General features: G+C 30.2%; 2 protein-coding genes across 2 annotated transcripts in view; one reads left to right on the top strand and one right to left on the bottom strand.

The window, feature by feature from the left end:
• LOC141532726 (membralin-like) overlaps window positions 1-15,168 on the top strand; it is a 32,750-nt gene extending 17,582 nt beyond the window's left edge. The window contains 5 exon segments of the mRNA XM_074251188.1: window positions 2,610-2,709; window positions 4,482-4,857; window positions 5,532-6,104; window positions 6,173-6,389; window positions 14,965-15,168. Of these exon segments, the coding sequence (XP_074107289.1) occupies window positions 2,610-2,709; window positions 4,482-4,857; window positions 5,532-5,779 (724 nt within the window). The 3' untranslated portion in view covers window positions 5,780-6,104; window positions 6,173-6,389; window positions 14,965-15,168.
• Window positions 11,683-13,166, bottom strand: LOC141532863 (ribonuclease Oy-like). Its single transcript, XM_074251434.1, is given in 3 exon segments — window positions 11,683-12,025; window positions 12,082-12,321; window positions 12,324-13,166. Coding segments are annotated over 3 exon segments (639 nt in total). The 5' UTR covers window positions 12,561-13,166; the 3' UTR covers window positions 11,683-11,863.
• Window positions 15,169-25,983: the final 10,815 nt, after the last annotated feature.

Raw genomic sequence — 25,983 nt, 5'->3', positions numbered from 1 at the left:
TTCCTCTCTTTAAGGGAAAATAACAAAATCCTCTGGTATTATTTATTGTTGGTATTGTAGAAATAATCATCAGACATAGTTGAAATACGTATATTTTGCATTTTATAAAAAAAGAGAAAAGAGAAAAAAAAACTAAGAATTCTCCTGTGACTCACCACCAACAGCGAACTAGCTCGTACGTTTTTATGAATTGAGAGATATAAATTCCAAAATATGTTAATATTCCTTTAGTATGACTAGAGCATGATAAGTCTCTTAAGATTGAGAAAAGGTGGGATCAGACCTTTTTATTATTTTCACAACCTTCTTAAATTTATTCATCCAGCCTAGGCTGTTTGAATTTTTTTTTTTTTTTTTTTGATAAGCTCTGCAAATTAGATTTCCAATTATTCCTCAATGAAGCCTTTTCTCTGCTCTGTTAATATTAATTACTTAAACGACAACTGGCTATCAATCGGAATATCTGAAATTCAGTATTTGTGTCTGTAAGATTGTTTTAATGTATAAAAAAAAAAACAACAAACTCGGGTGTATTTATCTTGTACTCACCTTTGCCTGGGATGGATTCTAGTGATATTTCATTTTCCGGTGGTCCGAGTAAAGAAATAGGACCGTGCTCCCAAGGGTAAGAATGGTCACATAACCTTATTTACCGGTACAAGAGAAACCAGTCGAACAATCATCCAGGTATTATTTTTCGATTTCATCCTCAAGCTCCCTTGCATATATTTATAAGAATTAAAATATTAATTGTTGTATTTTTTATTGGAGGGAAAAGATTTAGGGATGAGTAAGAAAAAAATAGCTTAAAAAAAAAATGAAATAAGAGATTAGATAGCGGGAGATGATAGTAACCTTTTTTCCTTTGATAACTGATGTTCAATCGGATTGGCAGTGAAGCCTCTTGAAGAAGCCGCCGATATTTTCACAGCTCTCGAGTAGTCTGTTCATAGATGTGACATTCACCATAGAGAGTTGATTTCGCTTTCTCATTCTTCATCGTCGTACCACTTATCGCTCCTTCAGACTTTATTTTATTTTTTATTTCTCCGGCGTCTTTTGAATTTGTATTTCTGCTTTGAAACTAGATTTTTATTTCTCCAGTGATCGGGTAAGAGATTTTATCAATATAATCATTTTTAATAATAATTTTTCAAGCGACACAATGATTTTTGTTCAAATATCATTGTTTTGTGTTTATCAACCAGTAAGATCCTGAGAGGATAAAGAGAGTTGTCAAAGAAAGGAGTCTAGGAATAGGAGACTATTGAGAAATAAGAGAAATAAGAGAAAGAAGAGAAACAAGAGAAACAAGAGAAATAAGAGATGGTTTCTCGTGTGAAAGCCGAATTGTTTATACTTTGTTCTGTCTTGTGTCTTGTGTCTTCTATTTCTCAAACTATGTGTTTCAACTTTGTCTTTCTTCTTTCTTCTTTCTTCATCTGGTTGCTGGCCACTCAATACCTCGTGGGGTTTCTCCTTTACTCTATATATATATGGCATATCCCCCGTCGACCTGAGCTCAGATTGCTTTTATACTGTGGATTGATTGACAATATAGTTACATTATAGCAAAGAAAATAACTAAATTTTATTGTATCTACAACCTCATATTATTTAATTAATCAAAAAATATATATATATTTTTTTTTTTTTACTTAAAATAAAAATACTTGACACTATTATATTTATACTGAAGAAGAGATAGATGCATAATATGACGTCTGGTATATCCACAACTGAAACTCTCTTGTACGGCTTTAGAGATGATGTTATGGGAATACGTAACGCTGGATTTCAGAGTAGTACACCTTACTATCCTCTCACCAGCTTTATCATCTCATTTCATCTATAATATTTTTCTTTTTACTTAAATATAAATACATACATACTAAATTTCACAGATATCTTTTTCTTACGCAATTCCCATTTTTTTTTCTTCTCATTGTTATAAGAAAATGGACTTGTTTTACAATAAATAGAGAAAGAGAAAGAGAAAAACAAGATTGTTGAAGGGTGAAAATACTTTGAAAGGCATTAAGCTTTAGGAATCTGAATAATCTCAATAATGAGAGTGTCATTGAAAGGAACATCAGTTGAATCCTCTATCAAACTGTAATAAATCTTAAAAGTAATCTTTCAACAGTGGATATATCAATTTTTTAAATAGAAAAAAAAAATAACACCAGATTTAATGTCTAATTAAGGAAACAACCGTTTCCTTAAATTTTATTCCAACACGTATTTTTTTTTTTTTTTCTTTCTTGTTATTTCTTTTTTCTTTCCACTTAAGGAGCTGTATAAGAGAATATAAACCGAGAATGAACCTTTTGTGGTTTTAAAGTTCTTAGATGTATTCAAGTTTAATAAGAAGAGTTTGGATTAGCATTCAAATGATACCTTTAATTAAAGTTTTATTCTTTTTTAAAAGATTCAGTAAAAGGGTGTAAATTATTATTAAAATTTAAATAAAAATAAAATCGTTTTACTATTTAAAATTAATTAAAAAAAATATATATATATATATATATATATATATATATATATATATATATATATATATATATATATATATATTAATGATCGGATATTGAAATTTTCTGTTACAGATTCTTCTATCTTTATCATTTTTCATTCTACGCTTATCATTATCGATTTAATGGACAGTACAGCAGTCTTGCACTCGTCACATCGTGGCTCTTCATCCAGGTGAGTGGATTTATCTTCTCTTCTGGTGTTCTCTTCTCCCGTCTCTCTTCACAGATTACATTTTCGCAGTCAGCTGCAAGTGATGTTTCCTTATTATACAACCTTATACTGTCTTGTCTACCTTCTTCTTGAAAGATCAAAGCTTTGTATCTACTCATCCGCGTTGAATATCCCGAAACATTGTATTGTTTATAATTTATTCACTGGATTACTCTGCTGCTATACACTTAAATATCCTTTAATATTAATAATTATAACAATTATTTATTCCGTCAATTTCAATTATTTCAATTGATTATGCTGTCAAAAGCCGTTGGCCAGTTGGCTTTTTATTATTTATATTCTTCATAACAATCGGTATAAAGTTTAACAGTCTGACAGTTTTCTTGTATTTTGTAGTAGTATTTGTTTACTGGAGCGAAAATTTGCAACCTCATTCCTGTCAGTCGCAGTAAAGACCCACCGTAGCGACAACAATGTTATCATTATCATTTACATTTATATCAATACACGATATTAGCTTTTTTTTTTTTTAAATTTAATTAAATTAACAAAGACAGTAGTAATAATTAGTTGATTAGATTGATAGTTGGTGTGGTTTTACGATGATACGATAAAACGATGAAACGATGAAACGATGAAACGAGCTAAAATTTATATCGCGATAAATTAACCAGGGTATGGCCGGAGGTCATTTTGATTTTCAGCTATGGCTCAACGGTCTTTGACAATTAACCCCCGGGGCTTCATTATCAATAACATTTAATTTTACAAAATCCATCTCTTCTGTTAAGCTAATTAACAATATAATCTTCAAAAAAATTATTACGATTTTCATTTTTGCTGTAAAACGTCAATCCAAAAATAAATTTTATGTCATGGTGCTTTTGATCCGAACAATATATTAATATTATAAAAAGTCTTTGTTAGTATTATAATCTTTTCGATAAATTGACAAGTGTCGTGTGCACATTCACTGATTTTAAATAACTCTATCCCAAATTATAATACAAAAAAAAAATAAATAAATAAATAAAAAACCAAGTAAGGGTCTGTCAAGTTACAAACAATTTTTTTTATTCTTGGAATAAATATAACACTGCGTAGGTCACTGAAATTTATAGAAACGATTTGTCACGTGTCATCGGCATCACATTTACTTGTTACAGTTTTTTTTTTTTTTTCTTCCTGTAATTGCTGATCGATAGAATAATATTTTTAGACAAAAATAATAAAGAAGAGATGTCGATTGTGTAATATATATATATATATATATATATATATATATATATATATATATATATATATATATATATATATATTATCCTTTAGAGGAAGTTTGAAACAAGAAAGTACTTTGGAACTGATAAAGAAGACAGCCACTACACCTAATAATCTAACTACTAAAAAAAAAAATAAAAAAAAAAATAAAAAAAATAAATAAATAAATAAATAAATAAAGAATGAGCAGATATAGAGATAGCGATTAAGACTCCCGGTAGTGGCTTACGCGTATCATCTCGTCTCTGGTAAATTTATATGGAAATTTGGAAAATTCATTCTATATTACCAGTACCGAGAGTTTGTTTTCTCTGTTACTCCCGTGGGTAGTAACTCTAACTAGTATTTGTTACCGAGTATCGAGAGTTAAAAAACTTTTTTAGTGGAATGATTTGTCAGTCATGATATTCAAATAATTTTCAATACTAGATTTAATATAACTTTGTTTTAAATAAATTGGAAAAAAATCTAATTTTGTTTTATCCTACCAGCACTCTATGCTGTATTTTTTCCATCACTACGAGCTCCCGGTGATACTACAGCAGGCGCAATTGCAGCAGATTCTCTTGCGAAATCATGCACCAACTGGCGGTGCTGGTACTGGTACTGGTACTGGTCAATCTCCAGCACCAAGTACAGCAGCTACAACTCCTGGTCCGTCTCCGGCTACAACTTCTTCTTCGGACAGTCTGAGTCCTTTGACGCCGACCACAGATCAAACCCAGCAAAATTACATTAACGAACTTTCTCAGTTAGATTCTGATCCAAATGATTATTCCCACCAACAACTTTTAACTAATAATTCCGGTTCTGAAGTTGCGGAAACATCATCAAGGCAATTTATTGACTTATCAACTGTTGTTAAAGGTTTGTTTATTTTTATATTATCATAATAATTTAATTTTTTTTTAAATAATTTAATAGATCAACCGAGCAATTATCTATTGACATTTATATTTACGTATTTATGTAAATCAATGTATATTAATTAATGAAAGGATTTTGTGGACTAATATTGAGGCGTATACTGTGTAATTTATAGAACCGTGAATTACAATTTCGTGATTCAGTCTATTGAATACAACTTAATTAAATATACCTTAAATTATAAACTCATGTACCTTTTCTACATGTTCGTTCTAACAAACATTATTTTAATTGTTCTCAACTCTATTGTTAACATAAATATATTGAATAAATATATTGTATAGCAGCAGCAGCAGCAGCAGCAGCAGCAGCAGAAGATGATGATGAAAATGAAAGAAAATATATATATATATGTATATATATATATATATATTTATAAAAATTGCGCGTATCGAATATGCATATATATATATATATATATATATATATATATATATATATATATATATATATATATATTTTTAAATTTCAATAGACTTTGATTTAGTCTCCATAGAATATTGTCTGGTATCAGAGAATGAAACTCAATAAAAGTGTATGCAATTTCAAATTTTCATTCATTATTATAAAATGCTTTATTCAATTTTTATTTATATTTTATTGTATATATTCAGCAACTGAAAATGAAAGGACGTTGTTGGGTGGAGCGACGACATCTACCGATACACAATCAATAGTATCGAAAAAAATAGAACAAGAAGAAAAAAAACAAGACGCTGATAATGATGATGATGATGATGATGATGATTCAAGTAATGACAACAAACAAGGATCAACATGCGAAGAATTTGAAGTTATTGAACCAACAGAACCACAATCTTCTTCTAGGGGGCCTTCTCCTCAAACTGATATTATCCATTAATTGATAGATAATTTTATTTTCTTAACTGTTAAATTTAATATAATTAAATTAATATTCTTTTCAAAATTCATATAATTTAGCATGTATCATTCAAAAATTGTTAATTAGAAATTAATTTATTTTTATTATTATTATTATTATTATTATTATTATATTTTATTAATTAATGTTATTAAAAATTTTTTATTTTAAGAAGCAAAATACTTAAATAATTATTGTAATGTTTGAGGTTGTCTCAATATGCTCGCTTTGTATATGATTAATAAAATAAATAAATAATTTGTTAATTGACGAGTTGTAAAATGAAGAAAAAAAAAAAATCTCAGTAAGTAATAATTTTATTCTGTTAAAGTTTAAATAGAGAATGAGGTTCTAATGTTAGGAATCAAACAGGTGGTGTGAGAGTGACTTAAACGGAAGATCCCAGAGGTCCGATTATTCAGAACCAGAGAAGGAGAGAGAGAGAGAGAGAGAGAGAACAATATATATTTTACTGGAGCGAACAAAGTGACAAGTGATTCAATACTGGAACAAATGTAACGATTTATTTTCATTACCGAATAATTACAAGTAAATCGTGAGAATTCAATGGTGACTGTCTTATTCAGAGGTATGTCCTTTATCACCGCCCTCTATCTTTATGTCTATACATTTAACTCAATCTATTCGTATCGGTTTTGTTCACAATAATGTCTCTATTAAATTTAATTAATCGTACTATTAAATTCTAAATGTTTCTTAAAAATAATTTTTTTTTAATTATTTTAATGGTCAGACTAAAGATAAACTCTGACTTTTTAAGTAGCCTACAATTAAGACGGATATGATGGGCTAGACAATTTAATGACAAAATTAAAATCGATCGATTACTATTATCTCCAGTCCGTCACTGATATTCTCGACAACGTTTAATAATCATCCGGTTTAATAAAAACGGCTTATCCCGGAAACAATAGACTGTCGTTTACAGAATACCCTCCTTTAGAGTCAATTGTTATTAATATTATTATTATTATTGTTATTAATATTATAAGATTGTTTAGTGATTACATAAAAAAAAAAAAAAAGTCTGAATAATAAAATATACTCAAGACCGGACTCGAACCCTGTTCAGTCCGAGCTCTTAATAAAAATTAAATATTTGAATTTTTTTAAAATGATAGCGATTAGAGATAACAGTTGAATCTAAAAGTTTGGGTAAATTATAGACTGTCCAATAGAGCAGCAGCAGCAGCAGAGGGTTGAAAGGTATACTGAAATGTACCGTCAGTTGACAACATATATATATATATATATATATATATATATATATATATATATATATATATATATATATATATATATATAACAAAAATGTCCCAGGAGAGATGTGACTCTTGATTACCTCGGATCGTTTGAGTTTTTCTTGAGAACCGTCTCGCGCGTATAACCAATTTAGAGAACCTGAAAGTATGTCCTCAGGGATAATTCTCTCTTCTCTGTTAGTTTCTAACAGTTTACCAGTTGGGTTATATCATAAATTAATAGCAAAATATATTTGTTAATTAGTTGGATTTTGTTTTTATAAATAATGTGAATGATATTGAGAGTTCATCGACACATTAATAAATCGATTTTATGTGGATGGGGTATCGATTCCCAAGCTGTTATCCTAGAGCGGGTCTTGCTCGCGAGTAACGTGACACGGTGATGACAGGGTGAAAAGAAGACAACAACAATAGTATTATTCGAAACCGAATATCTGGATTGAATGGTTTGGAAATAATGTTTAGAGAGTACTGTTGCGTTGAGATAGTCAGTTTAAAGATTTTCCGGATAGAAAACTCTGGATCCTGGATTTTAATGTGGTTCGTTGGGATAGTAAAAGCTCAACTGCTCAACAGAGATTTACCATAAAAATCTTTTCCCAGTTTTTTTCTTTTTCTTTTTTTTTTCTTCTTTTTAATATTAAATGATAAACATATATACTTTAAATTATTAATCGTTTTTGTGTAAACTTTTGTGATTAGAAGCTGGATGGATAATTTGAATGAGATTGTAAAAAAAAAAAAAAAAAAAAAAAAAAAAACGAGGAGAAGGAGAAAGTTGGACGTTGAAAGCGTTATTAATTTGTTCTCTCTGTATGCTCGTCGAGGAGCTTTTACATTGTAAATTTATAATGGAGTTTTTGCCCGCGGGACAATAAACTAATTAGTTAATGGGCATAACAACAAATTTTATAACGAAAATAAATATATATATATATATATATATATATATATATATGGTAGTTGTAAGATAATTATAGTGTCAAGCAAAAGATTGTTCGCGTCAGTGGTTATCATAAGATAAAATGTGTGCTCAGTTTGAGTTTGAGCTTTAGGTAGAGCAGAAAATAGATATTTGTATCAGTATCAGTATCAGTATTAGTATCTGTATCTGTATCTGGATATAAATGCGAGAAAGCAAATAACGGATGAACGGATAGGCGGCTCCTCGTTAACAGTACTCGCCGAGCTTTTCTTAACTTCTCACTTGGAATTTCAGTACTAATATACGCCTCGTTGAACATCCATCGTCAAAATGTACGTCTTAATCGATGACAACTTATCCTCATCTCAACTCATTATATTATATTATATTTCAAGCTACTGCTATTCTATTACGTTTCAATGATCACCAATTTATCTTGTTATTTAATTAATTAAAAACAAATTTATTGACGCAATAAAAATTAATTATTTTTATTCTCGAGGATTATATTATCAAAAAAATATTATCTCGGAAATGAGATGTACGATTTTCGATTAATATGTATTTTACGAGCATAATCGCGAATATTTTCCTCAACAAATATTAGACGCTGTAGGTAAAACCTCTGTGAAAACATTAATTAATCCTCAATGTAGTGTTCAAAGGTCCTTAAATGTAAAATCTCCAAGGCGAATGAAAACGGATGAAAATGCTCGATCTCTTTTCTCTTTTATAAAAATACTCACTATCACTCGTTTGATCTCAACATTTTTTTTTTAATATATATATATATATATATATATATATATATATATATATATATATATATATATATTGTTACGAGTCAACAATAACTTTTCCCCAACAGTAAATTTACTCTGATACTATTTTTTAATTATCGAATTATTCAATACTTTTGATTCGATAAAACTGGGAGTATGTAAAAGAAAAAGCTTTAAATTCATGTACATTCATTTGTTGTTAGTCAGTATAAAAAAAAATTAAAAAATGTCCAAGCTTGCATAGCTTTCATTGTTGAGCATTTAATCCGATTTTGATTCCAATTGATTTTAACAATGTTATCGTACAATACACATGTGTTCACTCTTCACCATTTATTACGGATAAAAAACTCAAAAATAATAAAAAAATTCTTTACTTATTAAAGTTATTATAGTTGGAAAAACGAATAGACAAAGGAATGCAAGGATTTTTTTTTAAAAAAGTCAACATCAATAGAAAATTCATCATCACCAATTTTTTTTATCGAGTTCCAATTATTATTATTATTATTATTATTATTATTATTAATATTATTATTATTATTATTATTATTATTATTTTGTTATTAAATGCTCAGGGGGGTTATCCCCGGAGTCCGATTCTCCGAGGGCCCAGCCTGAGCTCCATCCGTTACTGCTGGACCACTCCGCACAACAAGGCGGTTAGTGATCACAGCAGGCCAAAGTCATTTCCCTTAAGAGACGGAGAGAACCAAGTAAAACAGCCTTCTGCATCCTAACTGCCAAGAACTCAGCTTTTGATGAGCAAGCTGGAACTTTGGCAAGTGAGGATACAAAAGACTGTTTCATCCCTCCTAGGACGCCAACAATCAGGACGACAAGCTTGACACGGTAACCTGGGTAAAGTTTACCAATTTCAAACAGGAGATCCTGATATATTTGTCTTTTGTGCTCTTCTTTGGCTGAGATGTTGTATTCAGCCGGGGCCGAGAACTCAATGACATAAATGTCACGAGTGGCCTTGTCGAAGAGCACAATATCAGGTTTGTTGTGATCTATCCGCCGGGTTGTTGCAAATGGCATGTTCCAATAAATTTTGCAACTGTCATTCTCAACAACCTGGGGAATATCTCCTGGCAAATAAGGCAGCACTGGTGTCACGTCAATACCGTAGCAATGACGAAGATAGTAGTACAGTACTCTCAGGGCAGCATTGTGACGCTGGATATATATGCACCTCTCGCCAGCACTGGACATGCCGACAAAAGGTGCATAAGCGTCTCCGGATGTTGTCTACACCTCCTACAGGACGTGTCCGGAAGCTGCACCTGGAGCACCTTGCTACGGTACTCAAGAGTGTTAATGACACCATCTTGGCAAGCAAATATGAACCCTTCAGTCTCGGACATCAGGCCCGCTGACTTTAAGAAGGAAAACGTCAGCTGGATGGACAAGCCATGATCACGCACGTGTTTAAAGAACACGCTGTGCATGGACTTGTCCATCAGTTCGCCAAGGAGTAGTTTTTCCTCGGCGTTCCTGATGACGCTCTTAAATTCCTCCTTTCGGAGTTCCATAAGAGCGTTTATTTCTCCAAGACCAAGGGTTCTTGCCGCATATATTGCTGCCTTATACAAGAATGACCCCTTATGCGCATTTTCATGTTTATGTACAATTTGCATAAGAAAGTCATCCTCGTCTGCAGTGAAATTGACAACTTCGTGAGTTAAACCCAGGACCAAACGGTCGTGAAGCCGCTCCAAACTCTGCAAACCTCTCCCACCGATGGACCGGGAGAGGTATAATCTGGCGACTGATGAATTGGGGTGCATGCTCCGATTCATATTAATGATCTTACGGGTTTTGATGTCGAGATCTCGTAAATCCTTTTATTATTATTATTATTATTATTATTATTATTATTATTATTATTATTATTATTATTATTATTATTATTATTATTGTCTACTGCATTACATTTAATCAATTAAAATATTATATTTAAAATGAAAAGCTTAGTAAACTCTATCGATATTAATTATTTAAATAAAGTTGACAAGGGTGACGAACAAGTGATGTATTTAGTTATTCATGACACGTGAAACTCATAAAAGACAAGAGGAATCCACAATGAACCAATAAGCGAATAATCCAACCAGGAACAGGAAAAAACTGTAAAGACGTGAAGCATCACCACCAAGAGTTATACTCTACTCCAAAATCAACCTTCCTTCCTTTTCCTTCTTTCTTCTTTCATCTTTCTTCTTTTACTTTTTTTACCCTTATTTATTCAATTACGAGTTCTTACGTGCTAGCGTCATATTGTTATTATTAGCTTGCTCGTAATGTCGTTTAATATCCTTCTACTTCTACTTCTTCTTCTTCTTCTTCTTCTTCACTTGACGGGACCACTAAAATCTAATATTATTATACATACACATCCAGATAATAATGATAATAATAATAATAATAATAATAATAATAATAATAATAATAATAATAATAATAATAATAATAAAATAAATTATTATTTTTTATATTAATATATATATTCTAAGATTTCTGACGGATTGATCACTTTATTTATAAGAAAAAAATATAAAATTTAAAATTTATAAAAACGGAAGTTCCTCAACCGGAAGTTCCAATATTGGTAAATACATTTCTATAAAATATACTCCATATTCATTCAATATTTTTTATTCAATTGATTAACATCCTGATTTACCTCTATTACATCAAATAAACAAATCTTAATCCAATATTAAAAATATAAAAAAATCGGAACAAACTTTTTTTTTAACAAAAATTTTTATTTAATCACATATAGAAAAAAAAAAAAAAAAAAAAAAAAAAAACATATTTGTCGAATAAAACAATAGTAAAGTTTAAATTGAAATATATCTGGGCATCTGACAATATTAAATCTTATAAATTTTATATATTTTCATTCGAGTATTTTCCAGCTGGGCATTTTTTCGAGTCAACATTCTAACGTCTCCGTCCTTATTTTTTTATAATTCATCGCTCGCTTTTAATTTAATACCAACTTTTAAATTGTTTTCATGCTCTAAATTTTTTATTATATTTTTGTATAATTAATTTTAAATTACAAATCTCCTGGATTATTCGGTACGCTTTTCAAATAAAATACTTTTTTACTGAACGAACAGTTGCTGTAACTTTTATTACTTTTGCTGCAATCGATGGGTTTCAATGATTTGTCAAAGTAAATTTTAACCTGATACAAATAATATTCCTTCGGCTGTCTCTGGAATTTAAAAATCTGTAAAAAAATTTTTTTAAATTAAACAATTAAAGACTTACATAAAAAATGCAGTCGATCTGACAATTTTTTCCGGTGAAACTTTCAATACTCTTAATAAGATCTTGAACAAAATATTTTCCCCCAGCGTGAAATTCCGCTTTGGTCAGTATTTTAGTGACATCGAAGCTGTTGAAGATTTCCAAAGTACTTTTAAAGTACTTTAACTCGTTCTTGTACTTGTTCAATTTCGAATGAGAAAGCGCACAAGTCCCGTGTTTGACCCACTGATATTTCAAAAAACTGTGAGGGTCGGCGTTGTTCTTGACATTGATCCACTTGGTGTCCAATTCCTATTGAATTTCTTCAAGGGCGTCGAGATTGAGCTTCCATTTGTCCGAGCAATTCGGTAATTCGGTCCGGTTATTTGAGTAATTGCCGGCCAGAATCCGTGAATGGTCCAAACTTTTTCCTCCGGTAGCCTGCATGTATTTTTAGAAGATACAAGTGTCCAATCGTAACAGAGAGTCTGCGGCCACATTTGAGCCAGAATCAGATAATTGTAATAATGTTTTTCATATTCTTTTGAATTTTCAAGTAAAGGAACTCTGGAAAAATTTATTTATATTTTCAATTTGTTCAGAAAAATAAATAAATAGTGAAAAATTAATTAAATTGAAATAAATCATTGAAACGATTAAAAATTTAAACAGAGTGTGATGTAATTGATAATCAGAGCTGTTATTTATAGTGAAAAGATTTATAACTAAAAATCAATCAACAGATAAGATTATCAATTAATTATCTTTATTGAGGAAAAAATGTATTTAAATGTAGATGGAATGAAAGATTGGGGCAATTTGTTACTTTAAAGAAGTAAGAGGATAAATGGATATCGATAAGTCATGTGAAATGGTGAAATGGTAAAATTATTAAGTTAAAGGTTAAATTGAAGATATCCGGTGGGTTGTCACGATAACCAATTACAAGACATTTGTATAAAAAAGATAATTGACAGGAAGTGAAAAAGTCGGGTGATTTTGCTTTTACAACTTTTATTAGATCCTTTATCTGGAGTTTGAGTTAAAGTCTTCTTTCATTTTAATTCAACGTTTAATGTATTTCTTTTCATCACTCTGAGCTGTCTTCTTCTACTAGTTATTTGACATTGATGAATTAAATTTAAATTATAACATTACTCACCATTAAATTTTCATAATTATTTATTCAACTAACCAATTACAAAGATATATTTAATATATTTTTTAATAAATCAAAACTGACATAATAATAATAATAATAATAATAATAATAATAATCATAAAAAATAATATTTTATATAGATTGTTTTGTTGAGTATAGAATTTTTATCATCTCAGAGTATAGAATTAATCTTTATTTAACGGATGATAGCTTCCAAGGAGTTTATCAGGGTGCACCAGATGACACCTAAGTTTATTTATAATACTTCGACCCTTTCTTCACTTTATATATATATATATATATATATATATATATGACGTAGCTCAAAGATGTTTTACCTCACTAGACATATGATAAAATAAATTATTTACAGTATAATATATTTAAGATAATCCAAAAAATAGAAAATACAAAATAAAATTTAAATAAATTTAATATAAATTAAATTCTCGAGTCTCTCTTTACGACACACAACATTCACTTTGTGTAATTCTATTTCTTCTTCTATTTTTTTATTTTTTTAAACTTTCTCTCTTGTATCAGCTGAAAATGGTTGAATTAAATTTATTCAGGCAGTGCCAATAAGTCAAAAAGTCACACCCTAAAGCCTGGAATCCACTTGCTCAAGAGTTTGCCGCAGGGTCTTCTTCTTCATCTTATTCTCTGCGTTCCTATAAACCGCGATGTCTATTATTGTTTTATTTTTTTAGTATTAACTTGCATTAAAACCAATAAATAAATTATTATCCGTGTCTTGACAAAAGAAGAAATGAATTTAGTGTAAAAAGAATTGTTAAACAGATGACAGAATTTAATGGAATTTCTTTGCCAAGATTTTTAAGCTAAAATATTGAATTTACATATGCATTGTACATATGACAGGTGTATCATTGAAGAATAATGTAAAAGCCCGGGGAAAAAAAAAAAAAAAAAAAAAAAAAAAAAGAAATAAAAGATAAAAATGTATATTTGCCCCGTATAAAAGCTCCTGGATGCCATTACCGAACGTACGTTTCTTCTTTCAACACTCTTGTTACTTTTCCAGTTGCTTTCTTTTATTTGTCGGATTATCCTTATCCCTTTCTTGAAGGTGAATCCACCTTTTTATATTTTTTTGTCCTCGTCTTAGGTCTTAGGTCTTATATTTCTTGATTTGAACTTTAGCCCTCCCACCTAACCTATAAGATTTCATAGAAACGCCAAGTGACTGCTAAATTTATATTTCACTTTCATCACCTCATCCATTTTACTTATCTCTGACGTAATAAATAAAAGAGATTGTTACACCGCTAAAATCTCCGATATTTATTGTTTAATCAATACTCTGATAAGTTAACAAACTCACCGTAAATTCTTTACTAATTAACAAACTTTTAAACTCTTTGTATCTTTATTAAATTCTTTCGAGCATTCCAACATAAAATCGGTCAGTTTATTGCCTTAAAAATTTTTTCTGATAGATGGCGCTACCAGCCAATTATAAACTCGATACAGAGTTTGTCGAAGAAAAATAAAGAAGTATATATATATATATATATATATATATATATATATATATAAAGATTGTTTTGTATTTACAAGACTGGGTTTATTGTGTTTTTGTTTACTGGTGAGTCACCAACTTGGTTTATTATCCAACAAAATATATTTTTATTATTTATCCGGTGAAAATACACTGCAATTTAATACAAAAGAGAGAAAAAAAAAAAAAAATAAATAAAAGTCTGTTTTTAATTTGGTAGGTTAGGACCTGAGGAGTTGAAGAGGACTTCCGGCGGATAAGCCAGTCCCAACTTGTTCAAGTTTAAGGGAAATCGGGGATTTTGCCTAAGGATTTGTCAATCACACCAAACATCCTGTTCTGCTAGTTGCTAAATGTCTTTCATCCAAAAATAATTGCACTCTGTTTAAATAAAACATTCTCCAACAGGTATTGCAATCATTAATTATCATTTATCACTTCAATAAATAATACATAAATTAAATTCAATTATTTACCTTTGTCGTTCAGTTGTCTGTAAATAATTGTCCAGACGCTCGGATAAATTGACACGGAAAAAAATATTTTATTTTAATTTAATAACTTTTGTTTACCAAATTTACAGTACAACTTTTCTTAAATTTTATCACAACATTGCTCATATAAAAGTCTATATTTACATTTTTCAATACTGAAGTAATAAAAAAAAGTTTGATTTATTGTTCAATAAAATTTAAATATCTTTTTTTTTTTTTTTTTTGTAAATTAGTTTAGGCAATAAAAAAAAAAGGTAGAGGGTGTATTAGCGTGATATTTGTGGTAGAAAAAAAAGAAGAAAAAAAAAGTTGTTAGTCTTTGGAGATTGTCGTATAAAATGACAATAATAAGAGAGTGGTGTCCGGGTTGTTGGGATCTTTCATGGGCATCAATAACATTCGTTACCGGGATTACCACGAGATTTCCGGACAAAACTAACCACCGAGGTATATACAACAACTATTGTTGTTATTGGTGGTGCTGCTGCTGTAAGGGGGTCAACAAGGGTCAGCGTACACTGAAAAAAGTAAGGTAACATATAAGATATAACATACCGCGAATGTACGGTCCACTTTACGTAACTTATGTCGCCTTTGTTAGAGCTCTTATATCCTCCAATAGAATAACCAGGCTCTTACCTTTCTTTGTTACTTATTTTTTTTTTTTCTTGATTGTTCACTTGGCTCTCTTTCTGTATGTTTCATTATTATTATTATTATCATCATCATCATTTTTTTGTAAAACTTTGTGATTTGTCGGATTTCATCTAAATAACGATCCAACTTTTATTATTTAACTTTGTTGCTCAATATTTTTCGGAAAGAATTCCTCAAGATATTTTTTTATTCGGCCATTATTAATTTGATGATGTAAGAAAAGTTAAAAAGCCAAATGCAAGAAAGCATTTTTATGCGCGATAAAAGAGTCGGAAGAAAGAAAACTAAACAAGAAAAATAAGTAAAGTATAAGAAAAAAATATTAAGTGCCTATGGCATTGAGGAGTGTAACCCCTACCTTTTTTGCAACGACAATGTCTTTATACCAGCTTTTATTTTATTTTATTTTATATTATTTTTTTTTTTTTTTTTTTTTTTTTAAAACTCCCTATCGCCACTTTACCCAGACTACTCTTGATAGTCGTCTATCTCTCTTACTTTTATATTTCTTGGGTTTACGAATTAAATTAGCCGATACTACCCTTGGTGTCTCCAGTTTTTAGTCTTGAGTCTCAAGTCGGGTCCCAATGTCGTCTGGAAGAAAAGGAAAAAGAATAAGAAGAACAAGAAGAATGAAAAAGAAGAGAGTCAGTGGTGTTTTGCGGTGGAACAAGTGATCCCTCGATGTCTCACCGAGTCACGAACCACCGAACCTCAACGAACCACCAAAGAGGAAGAAAGTGGAACTGGTGAGGTAAAGAAGAGGAGGAGGAGTAGTAGTAGTAGTAGTAGTAGTAGGTGGTGGTACTCCAGTGCCGATGGGAGAACGAACGGTCGAGAGTAACGCCAGGATATTGAAATTTCCCTCTACGGAAGTATTTTTCTTGTTTTATTTTTTTTTTTCCTCCTCTTTTTACTCGAGCTCCTTCACTCTTTATCTCTTTTTTATTATTTTTATTTCCATTTTGTTCCTCCTCTGTACTTATTATAAGTAACTTCTGGTTTTATCGTTTTGCCTTTCATTGAGTGTGGAAAAAATTATATCAAAGGGGGTGATTATAAAAGGTAGAAGAAAATCTTTTACCCCTACACCAACCTCTAAAAACAGATAATTAGTTGATTAATCAACAAATTAATTAATAAGGGATTTTGGGATAACTGTGTGTTGGGGATAGAACAATGTCCAAAGTGATAGCGAGTAAAGTCAACTAAAATGGTATTAAATGAACGGACATTTTAAGGAGTAGGTTGTTGGTTGTTTCAGACTGAACCACCAATACCACTACTATTATTCTGATTATTCTCGAGTTTGTGGTTTAAGTAGTAGTGAGATGCCAGTATAGTATAAGGGTATAAGGGTATAAGGGTTTGTGTTGTTTCTAGACAACAATAAGAATGGTTAGCTGCTCACACCACAAATAGTCGAGGAAACCAGACCAACCTAAGAACCGGGTAACTCTAATGAAGATGTGCTAAGAGTTTATCTTGGAAGCCGGTCCACGTCAATTGTTTGGCCCCCGGGGGGCAATCATTTCGTATCAACCCCAAATCAATGTGCCCAACCTCCCCAATACACTTACTCAACATTTATTCTTCTCCTCGGTTCGCTTTAAATGGCTTTTTCATTTTTACCAAATTGATTCATTATCCCCAATAAATTTATTTCATTATTTATAATCTAAATAATACTTTTTTAATTAAACGACCAATCGTCACTCATTTTTATTATCATAATTTTATCACCCACTGTGTGTAATTTTAAAATAATTTGATTTGCTAATGTAACCTTTTTCTCATCGTAAATTTTTTACTTGACCGTTATATATATATATATATATATATATATATATATATATATATATATATATATATAAATCAACAATGACATTTTAATTGTAATTGCTGCGGACAAGATAAATGAATGTGTAATTGATTTTCCACAACAAAACGTTTGTCATTTTATATTTATTATATGAAAAGCTAAAGATTTACATGTCATTACAATATGTTTTAATTTTAGATAATCTATCGATTTGCTTTTACCGGGAGTTATGTAAATTGCAATACCGCATTAGTCTGGTAATTTTATAGCTTATAATTGCGAGTACAAATCTCATTAGTTGTGTGGGGGGGGATTCATATTATATAATTATATAAATATATATATATATATATATATATATATATATATATATATATATATATATATATATATATATATATAAATATTTCCCAGGAGTAAATAAATATATAAATAAAGTAAGTAGATGATTTAACTGAAAGGTAGTCTAATTGAATTAGTGGTAAGTGCAGTGTAGATTTAGGAGAGAGATGTTAAGCTCTTGTTAGTACTGTTAGTACTGGGAGTCACTCCTCTTTGATAATTTTGTTTCAAAGGTCTCTAATAACATTCGATCCAACACTCACGCGTGTCTTTGTGCATCCATCAGTACCTGTTGTAAATTCTAGATCTAGATTATAGATTGTAGATTCACCTGTGATCTAAATTGGATGTATCTAATAACTACTACTCTGTATATCATACACTCTAGTAGCTTCTACTCTCCTACTCTCCCACTGTCCGGGACTAATGTACCTATAATATGTAAGAGCATTTACCTACCATCACTATATACATATACATTCTGAAGATTAGTCCAATTCAACCTTACAATCCAAATAATACACTAGACAATAATTAACTTTATGTAAACAGTATTACCTTTGTTTGTTTCGATATAATTATCCGTAATATTATTCTAAATAGTGTTAATTACCTGAGAGATGAAAAGAGTTTCCTCTCATTCTGAAAAAGCTCTTTTAACTTTTAACTTTAAGAGTTATTTCTATACTTGAATAAATAATTCACTATTAAATTATTTTGAGAATAATTAGTGATCAATAGAACAGAATAGATCGGAAGTCAGCGATGAAAAATTTTTTTAAATTTAATCTACCGCAACTTGTAGCACCTTCAATCCAACAAAAAGAAAAAGAAAAAGAAAAAGAAAACGAAAATAAACCTCGGAAGATTAATGGTTTCCACGTGAGACTCTAGCTCTGGTTTGTCCACGGATCAAAAACTTTTTCATCGCCAATTTGACAAAATTTTTTCACCTCATTGGAGTTTTATTTTCTAAAGTAGTTTGATCAGCTGAAAATAAAAATTTTAAATTAATTATTACAATTAATTTCCAAAATAAGTTGATTGACGATGATGAGAGCGATGTTATCGGCCAGGCAAATACGTGTATTCTCAAGCAATAACATCGCGAATATGTGTTAATTCCCCAAGAATACGCGTCGCCAACCTGGCCTCAGAAGTTCCATCAGATGTTGAAATTTTCTTCAATGATGCTTGTTTACTGTTTAATAAAATTACAAAAAAGAATATAAAGAATATTTTTTTTTAAATAAAATTTCTCATTGGGTATTTGCTGCCCTTCCTGTACGGATATAGAGTGGTTTACGGTTTAATACCCTTGGTACTATATATGCTTACACCGCAATATAATCGAGTGATACTGGTCGAATGGTTCGCGTTGGGAATTTACGCGTCGATAACTTTTGATGTACGCCATATCTCTCGCGGGACTCTAATCGATTTATTCGGTTTAGGAATTCGTTATTACTGAACCAATCTCCTAAAATTATTTTATCACTATTAATTACTTTTATAAACTTAATATAAATCTTTATAATTAAGTTAATTTAATTAATTGGATTAATTAGTGAAAACTTTTGAGATAACAAACTAACAAAGTTATTTAAGTAATAACAATATGTGAATTAATTAATCATTATTTCAAATAGTAAATTATCTTACCGAAGTAATTAAAACAACTTGAATTATTTTGGGTAGGTTAAAATACTTAGTAGTTTAGAAAATACGCATCGATGCCTTTACAAAATACACACTTCTATCCCGTTCAGTACTAAAAAACTAAGAGTTTGTTGCTAATAAGACTAGCTGTTTATTAAACTTCCTTTCTTTCCCTATCAGTAGACTGTTGTAAACTTTATCAGTTGACACTTGACACTGCTTTTACTACTAATTTCAACTTTTAAACTTTTTATTGTTTTTTTTTTTTTTTTAATAATTTTACTTGTTAATTAAAATCGTGTATAAGTGTAAAAAATAAAATATTTTTTATTTTTTAAATTACAAAGAATAAGAAAAAAAAAAAAAAAAAAAAAAAAGATTAAATAATAAAGTAAGGTATAAAATAGTGACGTAAAGTAGAATAAGTAAAGAAAATCCTGTCGGAAAGCTGGAAAGCAAGAAAATACTGGTGAGGGAAGCTGATGGACGCCTGCTCTGCTGGCTTGACAAATGAATTAAGAGTAAATTGCTAAACTCTGTTTAATTTGACCAAATGAATTTTGTTCCATCACCCGCGACCCCGAGGAACCCTAGAGCGCACTAAAACTACTTTTGGGCTCACAGAGATAGATAAGAGAGAAAAGGATAGAAAAAGAGAGTAAAGCCCAAGAAGACTGGGGAAACTTTCAAATAAAATCTTGTTTTCTCGGATCCCCGCGGCGACTTGTTGCCAACGAATTAAACTCTGTTCAGCAATGACTTTTTTATAATTAAGATTAACGTTAAAAATACGTGATAACACTGGGTAAGAATTTTTGACTCTGACAAAATGATTACACTGTTTGAAATTATTTAAAAAAAAAAATAACCTAATTGTAATTGTGATTGTAATTAATTGAATAGCGAGAGATATTATTGTCATTGAGGAAATTAGTGGAGGTACTCTGGTGGCTGCTCATTAAACCAGTATTCACTGGCTAATAACGAACGCTTGATTCTCCAAATGTATTATAAAGCAGATCCGAGATCCGAGATTAAAATGATCTCCTGACTATTAATTCACGTGGCGTCCTTGGTGTGAAAACACGTGACCTGAATATCATTAAGGGAAATTACAATTATAATTATATAAAATAGTGAAAATACCAAACCGGTAAAAACAATAATGATTGATTAATTAATAATGATGATCAAAGACAAATAATATAGTAATAATAATAATAATAATAATAATAATAATAATAATAATAATAATAATAATAATAATCTCTTTGTGTTATTTTAATCGGACATGAACAATAGTATTATCAAGGAGTTGACTAATTTGTTGATAGAGCTCTGGCTTTGTTTCCTGTATGTTGATTTCATCATCGTTGGCAATATCCTGTGGCCCTCGGGTATAACTGCGTCGTTATACACTTTGAGAGCACAAGGGTGCTGGTATGCTCTTTCACAAAGTCCGTTCCGGCTATTGTGGTTCTTGTTTATTATTGATTTCCATTTAATTACGCAGTTTAGGAACACATACCCCTTACCATATTTATCCAAATATATTTATAACAATTTATCAATTCATTCAGTTAAATTCTTCAAGAGATTATCAAAATATTTAATATTAATAAATATTATATTTGATTGTTAGTCATCACAACAGATAAAAAAATAAGTTGAATGAAATTCGTTTTATTGATTATAGATTATAGAATACCTTTGATCAATTCTTATTTTGATGAATTTCAACAAGATTAAAATTTTTTCCGGAATCTTCAATAAATATATTAAAAAATTAAGTTATATTCAACTATTATGTTCTTCTAGAGGGAATTCAACTGGATACGGAGATTCATAAAATCAACATTCAGCGCGTCTAATATCAAGTATCCCAAGTACTCCGTACAATACAATCGTTATACGGATATCAAGTTCCGTAACGAGAAAAACAACTAAAATAGTCAATAAATATAAAAAAGTAATAGATGGAAGAGTATCGCGCTTCTCTGCTTTCCTATTTTTCTTTTTCTTCTTCTTCTCCTTGCTCTGTATTGAGAAATGTACGATCTCTGTATATTAAATGGCGCATACATAGCTCACTAGTCAAATTCAATTCGAGATTCGAGGCTATTGGCAGTTACTCAATAAACTTTGACAATGGACTGGATTTCATCACCATTTCAGACACATTTCTTCCAGGTGAGGAAACTACCACTATTTTCAATCATATATTGTTAACTTTTAATTCTCAACAGAATAAAAGAATTCCACATACATACATACATACATACATACATATCGTTATACGATGACTGTTAACTATTTCAAAGCTTTCAAATTCGTAAAAAAAAAACTAATTGGATTATCGTATTATTAATCCCAAAGTCTCGTTACTGAATTTAGTTTAAGTTATTGAATTTATTTAAAAATACATAAAAAATTTTTATTTCAATATTTCCATTAATTATTATTGAAACGTTCAATAATGGCATTCGATGTTTTTATTTATATTTTTTGTTGTTCGTATCGTGCATTACGATTTAAAATCCCAGAGTAGAGGAGGAAAATCACACCCACTTATTAAACTAAACTTTTATTTTTAGTTGTTGTACAAAAAGTTATTCTTGGATCGAGCATTATTCTGCACCATCACTAACTTGAATCTCAATGGATTAAACGGCTTATTACGCGACTGAGTGTACCATTGTTAAGAAACACAACACTGCTTACAATTTTTACAATTTTTAAGTATTAATCTCCTAATAAAAAAGGAAAAAATTTATATTTTTTCTAATAATCACAAATTAATGAAAAAATATTTATTATTTAGAAAAATTAAACGGTAAAAAAGTAACCTAAAAGAAATGAAATGGTCTGTGTTTTATAAAGTTTCGAATTGTCAGCAAAAATAAATTCAAATTCCCGAGTGATCTTTTAAAGGTGGATATAGCAAGGAGTAAGATATAGCCGCGGTACCCTTTAAATTAGCATAACAAAACGCACAATTAATAAACTTCTCGGTTGTTGTATAAAATACTCCCCGAGAAAGAGAGAAAGGGTGACCAACAAAAGAGCATTTGCGTCCTTTCACCATATTTTGCCATTTCATTTCCCAACACTACTCCTCAAATCCCTTTTCTCTTTATGCTTGGCAGTTTGTTCTCTTTAGTGGGCTTTGGGCTTTCAACTCTTCAGATATCACAGACCCAAGGGCTAAATAAGTCAAACTTTGTAAGGAATCCGTCGTACAAACTTTTACTTTTTTAGTCACCAGATACTTTTAATATTTTACTCCTTCAGAAAACAAAAAAAAAAAAAAAAAAAAAAAAATCATATATATATATATATAGTACCAACAGTCCAAACCGGACAGAGTCTTTCAGTCCCAGCATTTTATGCTAGGTATATTTAATATTTATATTTATTTTTATCAAACAAAATTTAGTTAAAGCTCGTACAAGCGATCATTAAACCTCAAAAGCAAGTAGTTTGGTTGATTTCCTAAATTGTTTTACCTATGATTCAGACAAGTTAGGGTAACCCTATATCCTGGCTGTACAACTGTATAGACAGTATCTCAAAATTTGTGTGCATTATTCATCAAACGAATCCTAGAGCGACTAGCAGAAATAGAGTTGGCGAAATACTGAACCAGACTGTTGAATATCACCTCCAGAAAATACAACCATAAACTAACCCCGTTCCTTCTTCTTATACATCAATATAGGTATAATAAAGTAACGGAACCCAGGAAAACTCGTCAAGTAAACATTTCCAGAGACAAGGGGAAGGACGGCTGCAATATATATATATATATATATATATATATATATATATATATATATATATATATATATATATATTTATAGTGGAAATTGTATATCACTCCTCGGCTGCTTAATATTTCAGACTGTCTCAGGTTAACTTGATGCATACTTATGCCAGAATCCGTGACTCCTGACAACACTCAGAGGTGTACTAGCTACACATCTTACAATACATTACAAAGATTCAAATCTCAACACAATAAAGGATATTAATTATATAATTATAATGATATTTATTCGTAAAATAATAATAAATGAGAGTTATTGATCTGAAGCTGAAGCAAGTGGGCAATAAAAGTAACGTCGAACATGGAAGGGTGAAAAGAAGGAAAAAGACCCCCGTGAAAATATCAACCAACAATGTGCCAAGATGTTTGATGACGTCGATCGATCACTCATAACTGTCAGCATTCACTGGCCCCAACTGTTGATTTCAGTCATGTCAAGCTTTACCGTTCGATACAATAATAATAATAATAACAACAACAACCACAACAGCAGCAATTGCAGGAGAAAGAGGAGGAATAGTTGTTGGTGAAGCGATGCCTCTTATTCAAGCTTTTCACGCCTCGAGTTTGTTCGATTTATTCCAATCGAGTGGAAAACTGACATACTACCGTCTTCAATAACTTAAATATATTATGTATTATGTGTAATACAAATTTACCTTGTATACTTTATATCGAGGAAAAAAAACTTTGAAATTATTAATAATTTAATAATATTAGAGAGAGGGTGGGCTTGAGTAAATTATAAATGATGGAGGCAAGTGAAAATAATAAATGAAAAAATACTGTCATCAGTAGCAGGTGCTCTCTAGACGATTCTGTCCCTCTCCCTTAACCTAAACCAACAACCGTTCTTTGGAACGAGCCGTACTACATTTTTCTCGAATAAAAGAGTGCATTATTTAAACTCCTGCACTTTTTGTCACACCGGAGATGTAAGCAATTCCGGAGACCGAAATTGAGCTATTTTTCTGCATTTTTTTTCCACTTAAAAATTTTTCAATGTAGATTATATCATAAAAAAAAAAAAAAAAAAAAAAAAATATTATTTTACTGTAAGACGTATAAATAATGGATCATTATAGGATTATCATCAGTGTCTAAAGGTTCGCTATGATTAACAAAGTATTTAAAATTCTTCACGGTCATTGATTTTATTAACTCGATGTCACGTAGCATTATAATGGGATTTGTCAGTTCATGAAACCCAATGTACTTTGCGGTTGGATGAGAATCGCAGATTGCTTTTCCCTGTTTTACTGTTTAACGAATATTTAAGATAACTGCTAAAACTAAAAATCACCTTCAAAACTACAAGTATTACTCAAGAATATTCATACTAATACTAATTAAATTAATAATTTTTATTCCGAAAATTAATAATAATAAAAAAAATTTTTATGTAATTTCATTTTAAAAAAAGCTCCATTGTACTTGATAAGAAATTTAATAAAATATATACAATGTAAAAGGACGAATTGTTGATTAAAATCCATTATGTAATTAGTTGTCGTGCGTTAAACTGCCTTATCACATACGTAAATAATATACATAACTAAGTAATTAAAGTGTATCAGGTATATTAATTAAAATTAACAACCATTAGCAGTAACAATAATAATTATTCGGAAAAGTAAAAATAAAAAAAGTAAAAAGTTTGACGTATAATAATAAAAAAAAAAAAAAAAAAAATAAAAAGAAAAAGTTGGGCGTTTAATATCAGAAAAGACATAATCTGTAATATAAAAGTATACGAAAGAGTTTATTATTTATAGTGTTGTGACTTTATTTCTTTTTATATTTTCTTAATGTTTAACGTTTTCAGTTTTTCACTTTGTGAAATTTCTTTATTTTTTCCATCCGAGTCTCTAATCTACATAAATCGTGGTAGTCGGCCACGGGATAGCTCGAAAAGCCTCCAGCTACTTTGCTAACTACCTACGACCACAATATTTGTATATAACAACAGAAAACAAAACACGAAGAAGAAGAAGAAGAAGAAGAAGAAGAAGAAGCATAACGGGTAGAAAGAATTTAGTTTACCGGCTCGGAGAAGCTTTTCAGAACGAAACGGAGATCTTTATTACAGCAATAAAGCGAACCTCAGAGCCTCGCTGTTCAAGTTACAAATGACTAAAAACTATCGCTGCATATGCCTTACACCTGGTTACCCACCCACTGGGAGGGGGCTTCAACCTCTGCATTCCCCTTCATATCTTATCACAGTTAAGTCGACAACGACGATCACTAACAACTATTTCACAATATAAATTTTCTCACTCGGTCTTAATATACCTCGAAAACGGACCCGGGAGATGAAATAAGAGATGAGGTAAATCTTGGTAACCCGCTACCATATTTAACTGGATTTATTTAATAATTGTTATAAAAGACTCCCCATTATCATTTTCACCAGGGTGGCAAAAATCACCACCAGTC

The sequence above is a fragment of the Cotesia typhae genome, unplaced genomic scaffold, assembly GCF_013202065.1.
Source record: "Cotesia typhae breed Kobodo isofemale line unplaced genomic scaffold, CoteBio_Ctyphae contig_69, whole genome shotgun sequence".
Lineage (NCBI taxonomy): Eukaryota > Metazoa > Arthropoda > Insecta > Hymenoptera > Braconidae > Cotesia > Cotesia typhae.
Note: the sequence above shows the minus strand (reverse complement) of the source record. Positions and strands in the feature narration are given on the sequence as shown.